The sequence below is a fragment of the Lygodium microphyllum genome, chromosome 8, assembly GCF_053477565.2.
Source record: "Lygodium microphyllum isolate KBCC chromosome 8, Lygodium_microphyllum_v1.1.10, whole genome shotgun sequence".
Lineage (NCBI taxonomy): Eukaryota > Viridiplantae > Streptophyta > Polypodiopsida > Schizaeales > Lygodiaceae > Lygodium > Lygodium microphyllum.
The window spans coordinates 8,935,648-8,955,023 of record NC_141142.1 but is presented as its reverse complement, the minus strand read 5'-3'; the positions used below and the strand labels follow the sequence as shown (position 1 = coordinate 8,955,023).

The 19,376-nt window shown below is 41.7% G+C and overlaps 1 protein-coding gene across 1 annotated transcript; it reads right to left on the bottom strand.

Moving 5' to 3' along the window:
• Nucleotides 1–642: 642 nt before the first annotated feature.
• LOC148031953 (uncharacterized) lies at nucleotides 643–18,395 on the bottom strand. Its single transcript, XM_087682546.1, has 4 exons — nucleotides 14,475–18,395; nucleotides 3,186–4,832; nucleotides 2,771–3,026; nucleotides 643–2,610 (listed from the first exon to the last, which is right to left on the bottom strand). Exons 1-4 carry the CDS (start codon nucleotides 17,925–17,927, stop codon nucleotides 1,928–1,930), a joined length of 6,039 nt encoding a protein of 2,012 aa, XP_087538672.1. The 5' UTR covers nucleotides 17,928–18,395; the 3' UTR covers nucleotides 643–1,927.
• Between the last annotated feature and the right edge of the window lie 981 nt (nucleotides 18,396–19,376).

Genomic DNA, 19,376 nt, shown 5'->3' with positions numbered 1-19,376 from the left:
GTTGATGAATGCACACAAAAAGGATGTGAAACAACAAAACATCGAAATAGCCCTCAAATTGAGGCAAAGTATTCTAGTTTTCAATTTTGAAGGCAACTAAAACGAGTCCCATTTTTCAAAAGTGTTGAAGACACGCCCAAAAAGAAAAAGAGGAGCTAGATGTCATACCAAGTACTAACCTTTTGGCTGGAAATGCCTCAAAGATGAGCTTTAAAGCCCCTTTTTACTTGCTAGAAGTAGATAAACGTTGATTGAATTAGTAGAGTCAAATGTCTAAATTTATCGCACATAGCATTGTCCTATGTGCCTAATCAAACAACCCATTCAACCTCAAAATTGGCCCTAATATTTTCATAAGGAACTTTTTTTCTTTTGATCACATTTTTTCCTTCTTTACCAACTTAATTTTGCCTTTACCATCTATATCTTATTTAAATGGATTGCATGCAATGACAAATATTATAGTCCTATTTTAAGTTACAAATTCCTAGTACACTTCTAGACCATCATTTCTCTTACCTCCTTCAAAATAAATTAGGAAATAGATATATGTATATTTCCATTCACATCACATTTATGTGATCTTTGCCACATTGTAGAGCCCTAAAACTCTTTTGGGGTCCTAAAACGTTTGATACGTTGCACAATTCTATGTGAAGATGTGTGGTGCTATATACTAAATCTTATTGATTTGCATGGCATTTACAACATCCTTGTTCATCACTTTACAAACTGGACGAGGAGGACTCCCCATTCAAAAGAGCACTGGAGTTCACCTGTTTAACAAGTAAATAGGTCATATCCATGTAAAGAATTGCCAACACCCAACCCCTGAAAAAGTACTTTGATTGGTTTACACTTACAAAGTGGGTGTGGCGTTTGCCATTCAGTGTGTAACCAACCTAAGACTCTTGAGGAAGCAAAGCAACAACTGCATAAGTATGCCCTACAAGCTTATAAAAAGTTTGAAGCTTGGATCAATATTTCCTTTTCCAATGAGAGAATCAAAGGGGGTATTCAGAAGTGCTCTGGGCCAACCATACAAAAGAGAACAGGCTGCTAATGTCGATCAGATGCTAAAGGCTGAAACCATTAACACCAGGGCGCAAATTATTGGGCTGCTGATGTGTATATAAAAAAGTACACATCTGCTCTGTCATAGTTTTAACTTTCATGGCTATACAAGTGTGGGAAACGGAGCAAACCCTTCTAGCAAGGCATGCCAGCTTAGTGCATGAGAATTTGACCCAAAAAGAAGCAGCCTAATGCCCACTGCCCAATCGAACAAACAAGAGGGAGATGGTCTGGGTCTGCCCAGCCCCAACAATGTTCCAAAACTGCAGGTCTAACTGGCCCGCACATAAATATATAGATGAACTTAAGGATCTTTCTGCTTGACCGTGCCAATCGACATGTTAAGAAAAGACTCCAACTGGAGTTTGCATATAGTACAACCTTTGTAGCTACACAACTAGGGAGTATCTTGGGTTACATGGATATTTTCCCATGGACATCTCTTGCTTCATTTAAGTCCTTGAGCCTGTTATGACAGGCCTGAAGATACATTGCATGAATCTGCAGATGCATTACTCATCAAAACGCAGAACAGATGTTCCAAAGAATGGACAAGGCCTGAAGATATATTGCATGAATCTGCAGACACATAACCAGAACAGATGCCTGGATATCTCCAAAGAAAGACAGGTAAAATCGAGTGACCACCTGTACAAAAGTCGCATATCTGATGGATGATATGATGCTGTGCTGCAGAATAGATCCCAGCAATACATTAGAGAACTGAAAAAACCAATAGCTGCAGCTTCCTTAACACGGGTCTTTCTTTTGTGACCTGATAGAAGGAATGGCTTCCTTCCAGCCTGTATTTTTATGACACTCACCAAGAAATTGACATCTTTGTGAATTCTTCCTACTCAGCTCTCTGTAGAAGAGTGGTCCCCATCCATGAATCTGAATGACCCCTTGCAGATGTTGGCAAAAGGGCATCCGCTTCCCCAATCAAGCCCTGTTTAGCACAAGATTCTTGAAACTCTTGCTTACTAACATCCCATATTAAATCTCCACCAACACTGTAGGATGGCCCACTAGAGTCCCTGCTTGTGTCATGACGTCTATCCAAGAGACTTGAAAACTGACCAGAAAGGACTTCGACCTTGTCTTTCAAACTTGACAGCTGCTCCATTGGTGCTGATGATGAGCAGGCCTCGCCGTCCTGATCTGTCAACATCAGCTCTGTGGATTGGATAGCTTCAAACTCAATAAGTGCTGCAACAGCTCTATGGTATGCAGAATCAAACTTCAGAAACTGTATGTGTGATTTAGTTGCTTTCATGGCTGCCACACGTCTGGCTGCTGCAGCTTTGACCTGTGCCTCTTCGGCTTTGGAATGAGAGTCCAAACCAGTACTTCCATGCACAAAGTCTGAGGGTACCTGTTCATGGTTCCTATCCCTCAAAACATGTTTATATTTTGATGATACAGTCTGTCTTGGTCTAGGAGAAGGTTGCCAATCTGGGTCAACAGATGAGCTGGCTAACTGATGATGACCATGCGTGCGCTGAGACCTTGATACAGAGGCTCTATGAGACTCTTCTGCAAAATCCGAAATACAGTTATTCAATGTAATGCATAAATACACTTCTTGCGATGCAATGTTTCGATTAAAGATTCAAACAAAAGTCATTGGCATTTATCTTCTTCCCTTTCTTTGGGTGTTATTCACAACGCAAACTTGTAAGCAAGAGGTGCTTACCAGATGTCTCAAGCGAGGAAGCCTTGGAAGACCTGAAAACAGAAGTAAGCTTCTTTTGGGGGCGCTGTTTCTGCATCTTCTTACTTACATTATTTGTATCTAGGCCCCGGGATGGTAAGCAAAATGCAAACATAGGTGGTCGGGGACATTGCTCAAGTAGCTGCTCCTTAGTAGAATTTGATTGACTCAGCTGGAGTTCATTTAACTTCAATTGCCAGTCCTGGATCTGCTTTTGGTATTGCTCCCATAAGGGTGGCTGAAATTGGAGAGGCTCATAATTAGATGTCTCGTTTTTCAAACTCCACATTTCACAAGCCAGACTCATAATTGAGATGTTTCAATTAACAAACTCCACAACATAGATCAGCACTGAGTTTACAAAATCCAATCAATATTGAACAGATAAAGCCAAAACCTGAAAATGTCGAATCAAGGCTGTTCCTTTAATCAGCCGCTTCTTAGACCAATACTCATGTACATTTTGCACTACATCCGCAGATTCCAAGTCCTGACAGAGTTCAACAGCTTCATCCATGTTTACCATTTTCCCATCCCTCATATAAGCTACTTTTTCAAGCTTGTCCATTATTCTCTCAAATACCTCATCAGTCACTGGCAATTTTGGACTTGTAGACTGAGAGCTTAGGCATCCCATATTTAAATTGGTCAACCAAGCTTCATCTTCACTTTCCATGTCGTACAGTATGCGATTATTCTTAAGAGCAGCTTCAACCTCTCCTTCAGCCTGTCGAACCAAGCAAGGCAAGGACAAAGTAGCTGACTCCAAATTTCCAGCATCAAAATCATCAATTAGCCTTACTCCTGGAATGGGAATTTGTTTGACAGAAGCTGCTCGTGCATTCCGATGGCCACACTCCTCATATAAACGCTTGAAAATATTCCACTGGCTTCTGTCACAAAACTCCAAAGACCAAGCTCCCCCACCTTTCCACATTACTGCATGAGTATGACGATTTGTTTTGCTGGTAAGAATGCTCTCCTGCACTTTCTGCTTGTAAAGTTTACCATCAGCACTTTTTACAGTAATTAAGCAAGCACTTCCATCAGACTGAAGCTCAACCCTCGCACCAAACTCTCTCCAACCCCTATCGCCTTTGATGATTAAAAGGTTAGCAAAACAGTGAGAAGGTGCTCCTTCATCAGCCTTTTCTTGGTCACTGTGTCGTGGCCTGCCCCGCTTACTACCCTTTTTTGGATCCTGCCAAGAACGTGAATCTGATCTGGTGGTTTTCCGCTTGCGCTTCTTACCAACCAGAGGACCACTGTAGTAAGATGACATTTTGGAGTCTATCCAAGCCTCTTTACCATTTTCACACACCAAAGAACTACCAATTAAGTCTTGACTATATCCGAGTGTAAAATGTCCAGTATTAACCCATCGTATGTTTGATTCAAAGCTTGAAGTACTGGGTGACCCAACTGCCGGGTACATCTCATTACAAAAGGGTGATAGATGAGCATCTTTCATGGAATCAACACTGCCTTTCGTCATCAACCAATCAAAACTCTCACCAAGGCCTTCATGCTTCACAGCAGCATTATAAGGAGTACCAGATATCTCATGAGGCACAAACAAATCAGCCTCTAATTTGGCCCTTTTCATAGGAGCCCAACCTTCGGACTCTGTCCCAGCTTCTTTACCATCTGCATGTTCCTCTACAATAGTGCTCAGCTGCTGCCCAACTTCCTTATGAGACTCAAGACCCCTGTCAGATCCCAACAAACGTGAAGTGATCTCTTTATGCCGCCAGCCTTCTTCACCAAAAGCTGAACTTATGCTACTAGATCCTGATAGAAGCCTTTTTTGAAGCAAGGAAGTTAAAATAAGAGCAGAAATCACATCAGATATCTTATAAAAGCATCTGTGTGAGTCAGCTCTATCATCTAAACTTCTGACTGTAGGCTCTCCTGTGTAACAACCCAGAAAAGAACCTCTCAAACAAGTATAGGCATTACAGGGTGAATGCAAATAGAAGATCTCATTTGAGCCAAGAGGAGCAGTTTTCGCTGTGTCAATGTGAGCAGTGGTAACCTGTAAAGCCTGTTTGACATGAAACTTAGTGATAGTGTTATAACATGATTGTTACAATAGAATTTTCATAGCAAAATTATTCTGAAAAGCCAACTCCTCAAAAAAAGGGGGATAAACTATGCACATTGTTATAATTGGCTAAAGAATGATAAGTACACTCGCCTCCCACATTACACAAAACTGATGAGTATTGTTTGAGATTAGCTCAGTAGATAAAGTCACATCCTTCCAATATCGAAATTTGCAACCTTTGCCTGGTCCCGACAGCCACAATACAGCACATCAGGTGGAGAGAGCAAATTCTAGGTTTCATGGCTATTGGAGAGAAAGAGGAAGCCTCTAAAAGCAACCACACAAGTATCAAGCCCTATCAAAGTGGTTGCACCTCTGCTCTCTTTAGTGCTACAGGGTACTAAATGGATTATCAGAATCTGATTTTGCTCTATTTCCCAAAAATGTCAACTGCTTTAAAACTTGGCTGCCAAAATAATCATGATTTGCAAGAACTCTCTTCCAATAGAAATGCTCTTGGTGGGTTCCGTTACAAAGCCACAGGACACTCTGATGCTCCCCATGTCTACTCTCCCATTTTGGGGTGTTCCTTTGCAGGTTATTATTTTATCGATTGGTCAATCCTCTTTTCTAGTGTTTTCTGTTATTTATTTTGAAGTCAAGCAGAGTTAACAAGACCTAAATGCATGAAGGCAATTCTAAGGTCCATAAAGTTTATCAATATGTCTAGCATGGCAGACTGACCTCTTCCTAGAAAACTTGGAAGTAAAAGATTGATTAGCCCTACAGAGATTTACAAAAAGATAAGAGATTTACATGCCTTGCACATCCCCAGATCCAAAACAACAAAAATACCAATAGTGCAAGCAGAAATAACCACCAAGAATTTCAAGGCAACTTTTTCTTGAAGATAAAAGAGAGTAAACAAGGTCCACAACATTTCTTTCATATTGACCAGCAGCTTGTCAGAAGTGGGTGCAGCGATGGAAGCATATAAGACTGCTATAGAGAGACAGCATACCACAAGAGAGAAGAAATAGAGACTGCGAGAAAAGAGAGAACACAAGAACAATGCAAAGAGAGAACCCAAAGATATGCTCAAGAAATGGAATCCATATACCAAACATAAGAAATGGAATCCATGTACCAAACATGAGACATTTGTGTACAACAGTCAGCCACCAATTGTGTGGGCACTGGCACCACTCCCTCTCCACCAGAACCTACTCTGGAAGACTGCAAGTGAATGAATGATGGAGGAGGAAGCCCCAGAATAAATAGGCAAAACACATGCCTGAGACTGGATCAGGTCAACCAGCATCAAAATGGCCAAAAATAGTAATCAGCCAGCTAAATAATGCCAGGCAGCCAAAATCAGGGACCTATAAACCAGCACCCTCTGACCAATACACAAAAAGAAATGCACAGCCAAATACACACCCAAACAGTCATAAGCCGAATAATCTGCTAACACAGGTCTTTCTTTTAGCGGGTAAATATGGTATTGAACAAGAGATATAGGGTTCAACATTTTGTATTTCATAGAGGTATGGTATTAAGCATAGACACATTAAGCTAGTCAGGCAATACTCAGAGATTCATCATTTGGTAACGAGTGATGTCCCAACAAAGTTTTTCTACAAGATTTTAGTTGATTACTGGAAGTTCCAGGCCTGAAGTCTCACAGAAAGAGGTATAAAACCATTTTCTGGTTCTTTTCTGGAAAAAGACTACAGATTTTGAGAAGCCAATTTGACCTTTCTATGCCAAAATCACCTGACCCTACTAGCTCTCGAATCAATCCTCACATGTATTAGATGCTCTACTATTCTGAAACATGCAAGAGGAAAGCAGTCGGTGAAAAATTCTGTTGTCGAACTGAGATAGTTGATGGTGAGAGATCGCTCTAAGTATTTTTGGCCTGAGAAGTGACGTCATACAAAATAAAAATATGTTTTTCATCTTTCAACTTTGCAATGAAAGCTGAAAATTTCTGCAGTGCTGTAACAAACAAGCACATGGCTGTTAACCAACAACAGAGATGCTTCCATCTATAACATCAGATCGCATTCCGAAGAGAGCACCACACACTGGTTCTACTTAAAAGTATTTCTGTGGTGCTTCCATCGATAACATCAGTTTGCACTTTTAAGAGACATGCACCAAAACCCTAATTCTACTAAAACTACTTTTGGCCTCAAAAACTGACCTTGCAAAACATAAAATGACCATGATTAAAATGTGAAATATCTGCAGGACCCAAACATGTCCTAAATATTTGAGCATAGCTTGGTTCACATAATCCTAATTATCACAATTCAAGCCATGTGTAATCTGATAAGATAGCACACAAAGGAAATACTGCAAAAAGCACTTTCTGAATGCATGTGGTGTGAGTAATCCACTCTTTCAATGGCTTGTATCAATAAATACTCTAAACTATCTACTTGCAGATGGGCCCCGGACAACCCTAAACCTTAGCCCAAACACAATCTATTAAACAAACTGGATCTAGCTCAATTAGCCTTGTGCCTAAGATTCAAGAAGTCCATACAAACACTAGGAATTACATGTTCACCTTGATCCATTTTATATTTCCATTTGGTTATAGCTCAACTAAGGCTAAGACTATATTTTGGCTCAATATTGCTAATCAATCCCTAAAATATCAATTACAAATCAGCCACCTCTCTTGGTGCACTATCAATCATGGGTAGCTTCCACAATACATAAGGGCTGTTCAAAATTGTGGAAATGCCCACCCCCTAGTAGGAACTAACTCTCTCCAATCTTTCAACAACCCAAAGCACAAAAGATAAGATAATCAACCTCAAACAAGCCAAAGTCATCCACGTAAAGCACCATTTCCCAGAAGCAAAATATGCCAAAGACCAATCCAAGATGATTTAAAACATACATAACTAGTTTTCAGCACAAACTGGAGAAAATTACCAGCAAGAACTAACCCCACATAGCTTAAACTTGCTTTGCCAAGTAAAAACAAAGCTCTTGCAGATCACATCTAATGAAACTGAAGCTGGAACCTTCTCTTAGCAGGATTGTTAGCTCATGTGAGAGTGTGCATGCCATTTAGGGCTGGGCACATTGTAGCTATTTTAGGCATTTTTGTTGCGGTCATTTCATGTCAGTTTGGCATTTAAGATGCCAATCAACCAACATTTATTTGGGGCCTATTTTATACCTACATATAGTGGGGCTCCTCCTCAATTATCATCAACATTCACCAAGTGGACTCCTTGTTGGAGAGGAGGCGATGCTAGTGCCCACACAACCAGTGACTCATTGTTATACACAATTGTCTTGTGTTTGTCTTGTGTTAAACAATTTATTTCGGCACTTGTTTATGCTTCCATTGCTGCATCCACTTCTGACATGGTATCAAAGCTCAAGATCTGTGCTCCTACTGATGTGTTTTTTTGCTGATTTCAAGTCCCTTTTACTCCTCCTGATCAGTTTGACCTGCTACTGGGCACTTTTCAGCCTATCTGTGGTTCTCTACAACCTATGTTTTCAACCTACGACAATTGTTTCACCGGTCCACGTCAATTTGCAGCATTTAATTCTCCATTCAGCCTGACTAGTGGCTGGGCAATTATCTGTCCCGGTTATCTTTGCTATTTCTAGCATTTTTTTGCTATGTTTTCCACTTCCTACAACAATCATTTTTCTTTTCTAATCCAATTTTGGCTATCACTGCACATGAACTCTTATGCTTGTGCAGTCTTTGCTATTTGGTTGGTTGTACTCTCTCTCTCTCCATACCTTCACTCTTCTATCTTCTCTCCTTATCCTCTCTATATGGCTCCTTGGTGCACTTCTACAGATGATAAGTTACATAGACTTGACTATCTAACCTAGAGTGCTGTCATGAAAGCCTGGTTTGTGCACAAGCGATTATGGTACATCATTTGTGGAGCTATTCTCCGTCCTCTATGTCCTTTCCACTTCTTAGAGATTTTGATGAGGACAACCATGGGAAAGTTGTGCTTACATGAGATATGAATGATGTGTGTGCCTATTATGTCTTCTTCCATGTATTTTTAAAGAAGTTCTACAAACGGTTACCTTTTGCAAGACACCTCCCGAAGCATGGTCGAAGCTTTAGATCTTGAGCCAAGCACCTTCCACTATGCATCCAGTGATCCTTCATGACCAGCTTCAACAAATGAAGTTTGAGCCTAAAGACACTATTTAGTCATTTTTGCTCCATGTTACACATGTACAGGACCAGACCAGCTTCAACACATAATCCGCCCTTATAGAGGCACATCTCACGGGAACAGTACTCTACAAGCTCCCCCGAAAGTTTGATGGAATGGTGAATGCTTTGAGAGCACAAACATCCTCTACATTTGTGAGCTTTGCTCATATGTCCTCAATGTTGCTTGAGCATGAGGCATCTTTGTGTTTACAAGGGAGGCTTTGATCTCATTATGAAGGTTCCAATGAGACCTTTACCACCTCAAAGAGGGGCGACAAGAAGAAGAAGTCGAAGGCCTAGTGCTACCACTGTGGTAAGAAAAGACACTTGCAAAAGGACTGCAAGGAGTTAGTAGCCTCAAGAAAGGAGGAGGAGAAGTGGGATGTGAACTCCAACAAGTCCTCTTCCTCAGACCTCGACTCTGATCCTCCAACCTTGGAGAAGTCCAAGGCATAAAAGGGATCCGCTTCTTTAAATCAAGGAAAGGGCTTGGCGGATATTCCTGTGCTTCCTAATACAAGTGATGCGGTCATCTCTCACGACTCTTCGGTGCTAGAGAGGGAGTGTGAGAGGGTGGTAAGATGGGATCAATGAACCTCATTTATACAAGTATACATGTGCATAGGTTTCAAAGCGGGATATCCCTAATGCATCAACCAAAGTTTTGCAAGTTTAAACCCTAGAGGTGGGATTGACATCCAAGTTCATGATTAGCTAGTTCTTTGATAGAGAGCAAGCTTGAGTCCTAATCTTATGCTCACATGAGGGGACACTTTTGGCAATCTGACCAAAGGCAAGGAATCCATGGTCATATATATTCAAAGGCATTTTTGACAAGATGGTCTTGTATACTACTACGAGACATTGATGATGCACACAACAATATGCTATAGTTCTTCTCTATTTTCATGGGCTGGTATGATCAGCATCGACATCTGGTTCTCTCCAAGGCACCTTCGTGGTGACTTAATCACCCATTGCTCGGATATCCATGCTTCTACTCTGGTGATTCTATATTGTATGGACTATGATGAGTCATTCTTCTTGTCTCATTGTATCGTATCACCCATGATCCAAGAAAGGGTGCTAGCAAGATTGTCAACTAATGTGAGAGTTTATGCATGCCATTTAGCACACTGGACACATTGTAGTTATTTTAGGCATTTTGGTTGTGGTCATTTCATGTCAATTTGGCATTTACGATGCCAATCAGCCCCACAATAAATGTTGGCCGACCAACATTTATTTGGGGCCTATTTTATGCCTATATATAGAGGGGCTCCTCCTCCTCCTTAGTTATCATCATCATTAATGCTGGCCGACCAACATTTGGAGGCCTATTTTATGTCTATATATAGTGGGGCTCCTCCTCCTCAATTATCATTTACTTGAGGGCCGAGGCGTATTTTATGCTTATATATAGTGAAACTCCTCCTCCTCCTCCTCAGTTAACATCATCATTAATGTTGACCAACCAACATGTATTTGAGGCCTATTTTATGCCTACATATAGTGGGGCTCCTCCTCCTCAATTATCATCATCATTCACCAAGTGGACTTCCTATTGGAGAGAGGAGACGGTGCTAGTGCCCACACAACCAATGACTCACTCTTCTATGCAGCTATCTCATGTTTGGTATATAATTCTATTTCCCAAGCATCCTTCTAAGTTCTCTTCTTTGCAATGTTATCTCTTTATTTTGTCTTGTGTTCGACAGTTTATTTTAGCACTTGTTTATGCTTCCATTGTTGCCTCCACTTCTAACATCTTCCACCTAAGGTTAGCACGTGCCTTGCATGATCAAAGCAATATAGCAACTAATCGCTTGAAAGTATAACGAAGGTAGCAAACACCTCACTTTCTCTTAGTTTCATGAAGCCTGGCACCTTGCTTGGTAGAAGCGACGATTGTCTTACTACCCATCAAGTAATCTCATTAAAATTGTGATCTACAACCCTATGTTTAATGCTTTTCAATTCATAGCTTTCCATCATTTTCCAACTTTCTTTTGAGTTTTTAGCTTTTGAAATAACTTTAGCTTAAATTAAACTTTTGTAAACAACAACTTTGGCTGAAAATTCAGCCACAATATAAAATTAAGAAACCAACTGCACATACAAGAACACATGACTAATGTAATTTTATCATGTCTACAATCTTCAATTTTTTTAACTAACCCTAATTGGTTGAACCAATGCTATACCACAAAAACACAAGGCCATTGCGGATCAAAATGCAATGGAAATCAAGCCAAGACCTTTCACCTAAAGTAAATTAGGTGAACAGATGCCTCATGCCACAAGAAATCACTTGGAACTGACAAGCATGGAACATCTTGCCTTGTATTGTTTCCATGAAGCCAAACACCTTACTTAGTAAAAAGGACAATCGTCTTGTTGCCCATGAGCTCATGTCATTAAATAATAACTTACTTCCCTACATTTAGCCACTTTTGGTTCATACTTGCCAGCTTTTTTCAGCTCTCTCTCTCTCTCTCTCTCTCTTAAACTTTCAGCTTCTAAAAGAATTTCAGCTTAAATCAAACTAATGATGTTAAACTTAGAGACTAATTGTACTTACAAGATCATAGAATGAAGCCACTTCTATCTAGTCCACAACCTTCAAAATTTCAAGATATTGGAAAATGCATTCTATGGACTTACTCACACATCCATGTTCCAACAAAGCTAGGGTCAAAAAATTTAAAGGCTTGAATGAATACTACACAACTATAATACCACTTAAATCGACTAGGAAATGAATCCTCTTGTATGCATCATCCATGATTAGGCTCTTTGTTTAGACTTAGACAAAATTCTTTATCTTTCGTAACCAAGAAATGTTTGAGCACTGTCAATCTCAAATGGGTCAATGATTCTACGCAAATTTACAAAATGATGGCACAAGCAATTGAGGATATCCCCTTGATAATCTTGATTGTTTTTTCAACTCGCATCCTATCAACACACCAAGGTTCAATACACTTAATGCAAAATACTTATAGATTCTGTACCCTTTAGAATAAAGCATATGTCGATGCCCTTAAGGATTGATCTATATCCATCCAATATATGGAAACCATCAACTCCACTCAAAAACATGTCACAATCACATCAACTCAAGAATGTGAGCATTCCACACAGCCCATCCAATGATCTATGTCCAAACAAGTCTCGACTAATAGCATTACCATATCAAATTCTATAAACCAAATCCAAAACCAACACATAGCTTTATGGTTTTGTGTTCTAGATATGAATCATGATAGCAATTGCCTACAATTGCACGATCGGCTGGCCTACCCACTCTCAGTATTCTTCTCTCAACCTCGATTGTTGGCCAGAGAAGTTATTTCCCTTTGCGACATGTTCTATAGAGACGCACATATAGATTGGTTTCCAACTTCATAGCTCATTATCATAAGAGTGTGACAGGGCCATCCCCAGTTGTGAGCTAGCTCTACAGACAAAAATTTCCAATAGCAAATACAAGACGCTTTGAGGGTTTCTCAACAATTCAGTCCAACAATTGGTGCAGTAATCCAGATTCCAGTAATCCCATAAAGAAACATGGAAGGAAGAATGTGTCACTCAAAATTCCCTTCACAAAGATCCTCAACCAAAGCCATGAGCTGGCAACAAGAAAAGCAGGTTGCCCTATGATCAAATACCATGGACAAGACTTGGTTGCCACAAGATCGATCTTCCCTCATAATGATCTCATCTTACCCACAACCTTAGAAAGTTCAAGACACCAAGAAGCAATCAGCTTGGCCTAACCCAAAATCAGTACAAACAAAAGTTGGCCTCAAACAATCTACAGATATCACTATAACAGACTGAAGCCAGTATATCAACCCTAAATTTCTCCAACCAGCTCAAAAACACAACAAAAGAAGCACTTAGCAAATTGCAGCTTCTACTAGCATGTGTAACAGCTGTTAAGAAAAACAAGGCTGACAATAGCCTCAACAATCCACAATGGACTCAGATACAGCAAGTTCTACAGCAGGCACAAGCATAGTCTCTAATCCAAACTACTAGAACACCCAACCCCCTTCCCTTTTCTCAATCAAAAGTCTGATACCAATTTGCACAATTCACCATTCTAACAACTTAAGAATTTGCAGAAAGGAACTGTGTGCTGAAAGTATGGCATAGGTCTTCAGCAATCCTAACACCAGCTTGATGGCAAGATGAAAATCAGAAAATAGCAGGTTTAGCATCAATGATTTAGGGTAGACTGAGCAAAACAATACCAATAATAATGCTAAGCAAGAGCAGGCAGTGACAGCATTCATAAGTATAACTGAAAGAGTAAAACAGTGCTTTCATAGGCTAGGCCAGCCCATCCTGAAACTAAGTTGAAACACCTTGTGCCCAGGCCCACACAAGTTTGGTCCAACCAACAACCAGTTTTCCACTACCCACACATCTGCCACATGGAACCAGGAAGCTGCCCACTCTTAACTCACCAATCAATCCCAAGAATATGACCAACTAATCTATCTCATCTCATCAGTCAAACAACACTTCTTTGAGTAGCCTAGAAATCTTTAGTTGATCTACAGAAGTAAGTTCTTCCAGAAAGGTGGTGGTGGTGATGGTGGTTGTAGAAAGCAAAGGGTCAAACAAGTACATTACCAAGAAGACTGAATAACAATAAGAATAGAGAAACCATGTCAGAAGCCCAGTACTGACATATATACAGCCAAGCTGTTCAGATTAGCTGCACAAAGCACAGCTTTGATACCAGAGGCAATCCTTGCCTAAAAAGTGAGCTAATGGCTGAATAGACTGCAGAATGATGAGTAACCCTTGTCTGAACGAAAAACTAGGAGAAAAAACAGAGCTGTTTTCCAATCGTGGACTGAACTTTCGGCCTAATTATCACAAATAAGATGTCAGTAGACGTCATCTGGTTGTGAAATCAGCCGTAAACTGGTTGGTTCTGACCTGGCCAACAAAAAATATCTGCCTCACTTCTCATCTTCCAAAAGCTGATATTCCTGTTTGGATCACCAAAGCATTATCATTTCATTTGGTATATATGCTGGTTACTAGACTGCTTACAACTTGTGAAGGCATGCTCAAAGTTGTTCCCAATAGGTACACACACCCTGCATGCACTGCAATTCATCATGGCCTCTACTACAAATGCCTCCTTAAAAAGTAAGGTCTGCACTCTTCATAAGCAAGGTACTTAATTAATGGTGTTCACAACACGTTCATGGATTAACTTCATAGAAGTTATACATTCATTACACTGAATAAAATCGGTTCTTGTGCTTCTAAAATCAAATGAGGGAATAGGCACTTGCATGCAAGAGTTGAGTAATGCATAACCAGGTAAATGCTGTAAGTAGACAAAAAGCAACAAGCCAAACAATACACTGCTGAAGTGCAACCAAAATTACCTTATTATTCCAAATCTTTACAGAAGGAACTGGCATGGGATGGTCTGTGTAGCCCAATGCTGCAGCAGAAGCAGTCCACTTGTCCATTTGCTTCTCAAATAAGCCATCCTCTGAGCAGCAATCCCCACACACAGGGAGCTGACAGAGGTAGGCAAAGAAAGCAGGCTCTGCACCAGCATTCGACCTCAATGTAACTGACATCATTCCCTGTCTTACACATGGGATGCCCTTCTTCCAATGGCAGTTGCCCATCTCTGGCAATAGAAAATGCTGAATAATAACAGTGAGTAAAGCACCCCTTTCACAGATAGTGGCAACAATGTAGGGTTTGATAAAATAACAGACTAGTATGTTAAAGAACTGTCTGAATGTCAATTGTCTTACACTGTTGCCCTTTCTGGCTAGAGTCTTCAAATGCTGCATAAGTAAACTTTTAGTCTTAGCAGAGAGGATGCTAGGTACATCTGCAGACCACTGCTGAGTTCCTGAAACAATAGCCCAAAGACTGTACAAAATCCTGCCTTGCCAATGCCGAGAAAATCTTTGATGAGTCCATACACTGAGAGGTAATGCCTTGATTATTGAGAACAGCAGCTGCAGTAAACCTACCAAATCTCCAAGTGACGCGTTCAGGTGAAAACGCTTTCCAGAACAATCACTGTCATAAAACCGTACAACTTCTAGAATGTTGGCCAACTGCTGGGCAAACTGATCCACAGGATTGCAGAGGCACACAAGATAGATAGAGCCGTGAAAAGCTGCAACTGCTGTGTGTGAATTGAGGTAGCATTTAGGTGCAGAATTGCACAAAGTTCCACCGTTCTCTCTCTGATCAGTAATTGAGTTATCACCCGTCATTGATAAAACAGGTATGGATATGACAGAGGATGGGGAATTCAGTAACTTCATATCAGGTAAAGTCTGACCATCAGTTTTGTCATCCACTCTCTCCTCATCCAGTGGATCTGCCATATCAAGGGCCGGACAAGTGTGTTTGCAGGTTCCATTCAAGAAATGGCAGTCCTTGACCACTTTGCAGTAAGGGCCCATTGTTTGTTCTCCTGCTTCTTTAAATGCTGACAGGGAAGGATTGACTGTTCCAAGAGACCCCCTGTTTATCAGATGTTGACCTGCCATGGCACTACTAACCGTTGCCAGTTGGTGTTGATGAAGCTGTCCTACACTAATCATGACTAGGCTATCATCAGTCCTCGCATCTACAGCATCCACTTTTTTGTCAGACGGGGAAAAATCAGTAATTGAGTCAGTCACTTGGGTTTGGGTGACTGAACCCTGTCCCTGGGCATCCAAGCCATTCGCATTGATTTCAACATCACCTTGAGCCATAGGTACTGCCATAGAGATTGTTAAAACCTCAGATGATATGTGGCTGTCCAGGCTTCCACTTATTGGAGTAGACAGACGATGATATTTCTCATGCACTCCATTTGCTGTGTCAATGTTGCTCTCTGAAGTCACTGTAATGTATCTCCTTTCAGTTTGATCATGTACCTTATCACATACTTTGTGACTTGCAGCTACCTCAGAACTACCCAAGCTGTTCTTCCTTTCTGTTAAATTGGCTGATTTGGATACATGTGGAGTGAATGCATCTGCACTTACCATGGTCTGAGCAATACAAGAATCTGGATGAGACTGATGCCCCTCTAGGACTGAGTGACAAGATTCTTGGTGCCTTTCATCTGCAGTGGCATTTTCACCTGCTGTGTCTGTTGCACTATTTCTTCTGAAAGAATCTGCCGATAAACGCTTTCTTCCTCTCCTCCTTTCACCTAAAGCCTCCACACTCCCGGTGTCTGCAGCAGTCCGTGAATCTGAGCGCAAGGCATGCCCTTCCCTCGTTCCTAGAGACCGCCTCACAACTCTCTTCAGTGACTGTCTGTTCCTCTTACGAGGCAATCTTCTCTGTAAATGGGCCTCAGAGCCCTTGTCACAAGATTCAGATTTAGAAACTAGTTCATCCCCATGGCCACTCGCCCCAGGACCTGGCAAACTTGGCTGAGCTTCTTCTAAAACAATTGGCCTGCTGCCTTTTCTCCTCCTTCGCACCTGTTCCTGCTCCTTTACACTTGAAGTTTGATTGGGCATTGGAACTGAGGCAAAAGAAGCTTTAGCAAGTTTTGAAAGTGTTGTAAGATTTTCACTAGCCACAGCACTGGTTTCCTTAGCTGTGTATTTTTGTCTTCTTACATATACACGAGATTCTTGCACCCTTTCTGCAGGGACTGGTTCCCTCTCCTGATGTTTCTGTCCTGTGTCTTCTACATTACATACTGCCTGTTCCCCGGTACTTTCTAGGGCAGTTGCCTTGGCAATTCTTCTTGGCACTCGTCTCTTTTCATTAGGGGAATCAAGCTCTTTTACACACTCGGCCACATCAATCTGGTGGCCTACGTTACCAGATTTGGCAGACCCATTGCCTGATCCTTTCCGTAAAACTCCTTCAAGACGATGCCTGGGAAGAACAGCCGACAGAAGCACATCATCCCCAATGTTGCTACCATCCTCCACCTTACCTCTCAGTTCAGCTGATTCAGCAGATTGCCGTGCACTGACCTCTTGACTTTGTTCAGTGGCACTTCCCAATGCTGCACATTGAGCCATCATTGAAGGCTCCCTGGCCGATCCTGGCAGATAAGAAGCCCCCAGTCTAAACCTCTCTTTAGAAAGCAATAACCACTCCACATCACCATCATCATAGATGACTTGATGCTGCTTATTCAATGGATCGTACGCTTGGATGAAGCCTGAATACCAGGCAGAATCAAGGGGCCAATAGACCGTGATTCTTTGCCCAACAATTTGGGCTGAGTCTTTTGGAGAAACTATGTGTTGTTTAGCTTCCCTACTTGAAGGCCGCCGTGGCCTAAGCACCCGGCCTTCGGTGGCAGTACTTTGCTTGCTACAAGTGGCTGATTGCTGCCCTGACTTCAAGTCCCTCACAGCATGTAGTGAGGAAGGGCTTTCCGATATTTCTGCATTGCTTTGCTGGGTTGCTCCGTGCTCAATAGAGGTTCTGATCTCAACATCCACCATAACCCATCCATCTGCCACGGTCCCTGAATCTGTGCCGTTAACCTTTCTGGGGCTGACTTCTCTGCAAGATCCAGTGCTAATGTCATCTGCGTTTGGGCACAAAGCCGTGTGGTTGGCATCGATAGAGGCAGCAGGAGGTTTATTCAAAGAATCCTTGTAATCAGACAAGCCGTCCTTCCACCTCGATTTGGAGCTGTTGGTAATACCCAACCTCCTGCGTTTAGATGCTCCGAGCCTGTAGCGACTGGAAAGGGTCCTTCTTTTCTGCGATTTCCTCCTGATACGGCCTTTTACTGCTTCTTTGAGGTTGCTGGAGTCCAGAAGAGGTACGTTTAGCTGTGGCCGGTCTGACGAGCTTGACATCGGAGTCAAGGGAGCTGGGTCTCCTCCGTCCATGGCTGTTCACAAGCAAAACGACAAATAAGAAGATAAAGCAGGTCCATGCTTTCAAGCCGTGCTAAGATTCATCGATTGGGATGAAAGAAAGGGGGCGGCAGGAGAGAGGGGGGAAAACAGGGGAAGGCATGCAGAGGAGGCAAAAAAAGGGGCCAAATCGAAGGTGGGTGGGAACAAATGTCTAATTTGAGCAAAGATGCCAAAGTGGCAAATCGGATGGAAAAGCTACGCGGAAGACGCTGCGACACTAGAACAGAGACACAGAAGAGAGGGAGGGGGAGGGGGAGCAGGAAGAGGAGGAGGAGGAGGAAGAAAAGAAGAAAGAAAGAAAGAATAAGGAGGGGCATGAGGAGCGACGGAGAGAAGGAGGGCTCCAGCTGCTGCTCCTGCTGCTGCTTCCGTCACAAACACCTCTAAACACAAAAGGAAGGAAAGCAGAGAGAGAGAGAGAGAGTTATAGAGAGAAGTAGTGAGGGAAGGAGAGCGAATGTGATCTTGAAAAGGGCACGCACAGAAAAATGCTTCCCCCGAAGAGAGAGAAAATTTTTCGACGAGAGAGATGAGAGAGAAGGTTGAGCTTGCACTCGCACAAGACAGAGAGGGTAATGGTAATGCGCCGCCTGGCCTCGGCCGTCCGATCTCGCCAGATCCCTCGATCAGAGACCAGTCCCTCTTTTGCTTTTCGTGGCTCAACCCTAATTTTCTCTAACCTTGCGTTCACACGTGTGCATAATTGAAACGCTTAGTGGCGGATTCGGTGTTGCATGGCACCAGCCCTAAGGTCATGCCCATGGTGGAGTTCGATGATTGGCCTATTCTTACAATCGAGACACCAGCTCAAAAAACGCTTGATTTGTTTAGTTGGCATCAACCTTTGTCAATTTTGAGAAACTTAGCTATTATTGCAATGTTTGTACACATTGTGTGAACCTAGCTACTTTTCTACCTTTCTTGTGAATCTCGTAAGCACGGCTTCTTCTCAATGGCTTGGAAGGGTCTTAGTGGTCTTGTGCTCACTAACGTTTAGCACTTGATAACTTGTCCAGTTAATCAGCAATAGTGAAAATCAAATTAGTTGCAAATGATCATACCTCAAGATCATGAGGATTTACTATTCTTGTAACTTCATGTCTCAACAATGTGGAGGAAGTAGTTGCACTTTCTCCACTTTCTTTAAAAGGGAGCAAGGGAACATGCACTTCTACATGTGCTTAAGCAACAATATCTTGAGAACTTTTTGAGTATAAACATATGGGGTCCTTTGCTTACATGCCATGGGCTTCTATCCCCTTTAAGAGTGGGATAAATTGTTGAACAAATGGTGTGGAGTGCTATAAGAGTGTGTACAAGCTAAGATCAAAAGTGTGGATAATTGCAGTATCCTTAACTTCACATGTACCAGTAAAGAGGCAAAAACTACACAAATTTCTTTTATTCTCTTCTCATTTC

Excerpts from the sequence above, each read along its gene's own strand:
- LOC148031953 (XM_087682546.1), bottom strand. The coding sequence starts at position 17,927 with ATGGACGGAGGAGACCCAGCTCCCTTGACTCCGATGTCAAGCTCGTCA. Across the intron at positions 3,027-3,185 it reads CCTTGATTCGACATTTTCAG|CCACCCTTATGGGAGCAATA; the intron begins GTTTTGGCTTTA and ends CTCCAATTTCAG. Across the intron at positions 2,611-2,770 it reads TTCCTCGCTTGAGACATCTG|AAGAGTCTCATAGAGCCTCT; the intron begins GTAAGCACCTCT and ends CGGATTTTGCAG.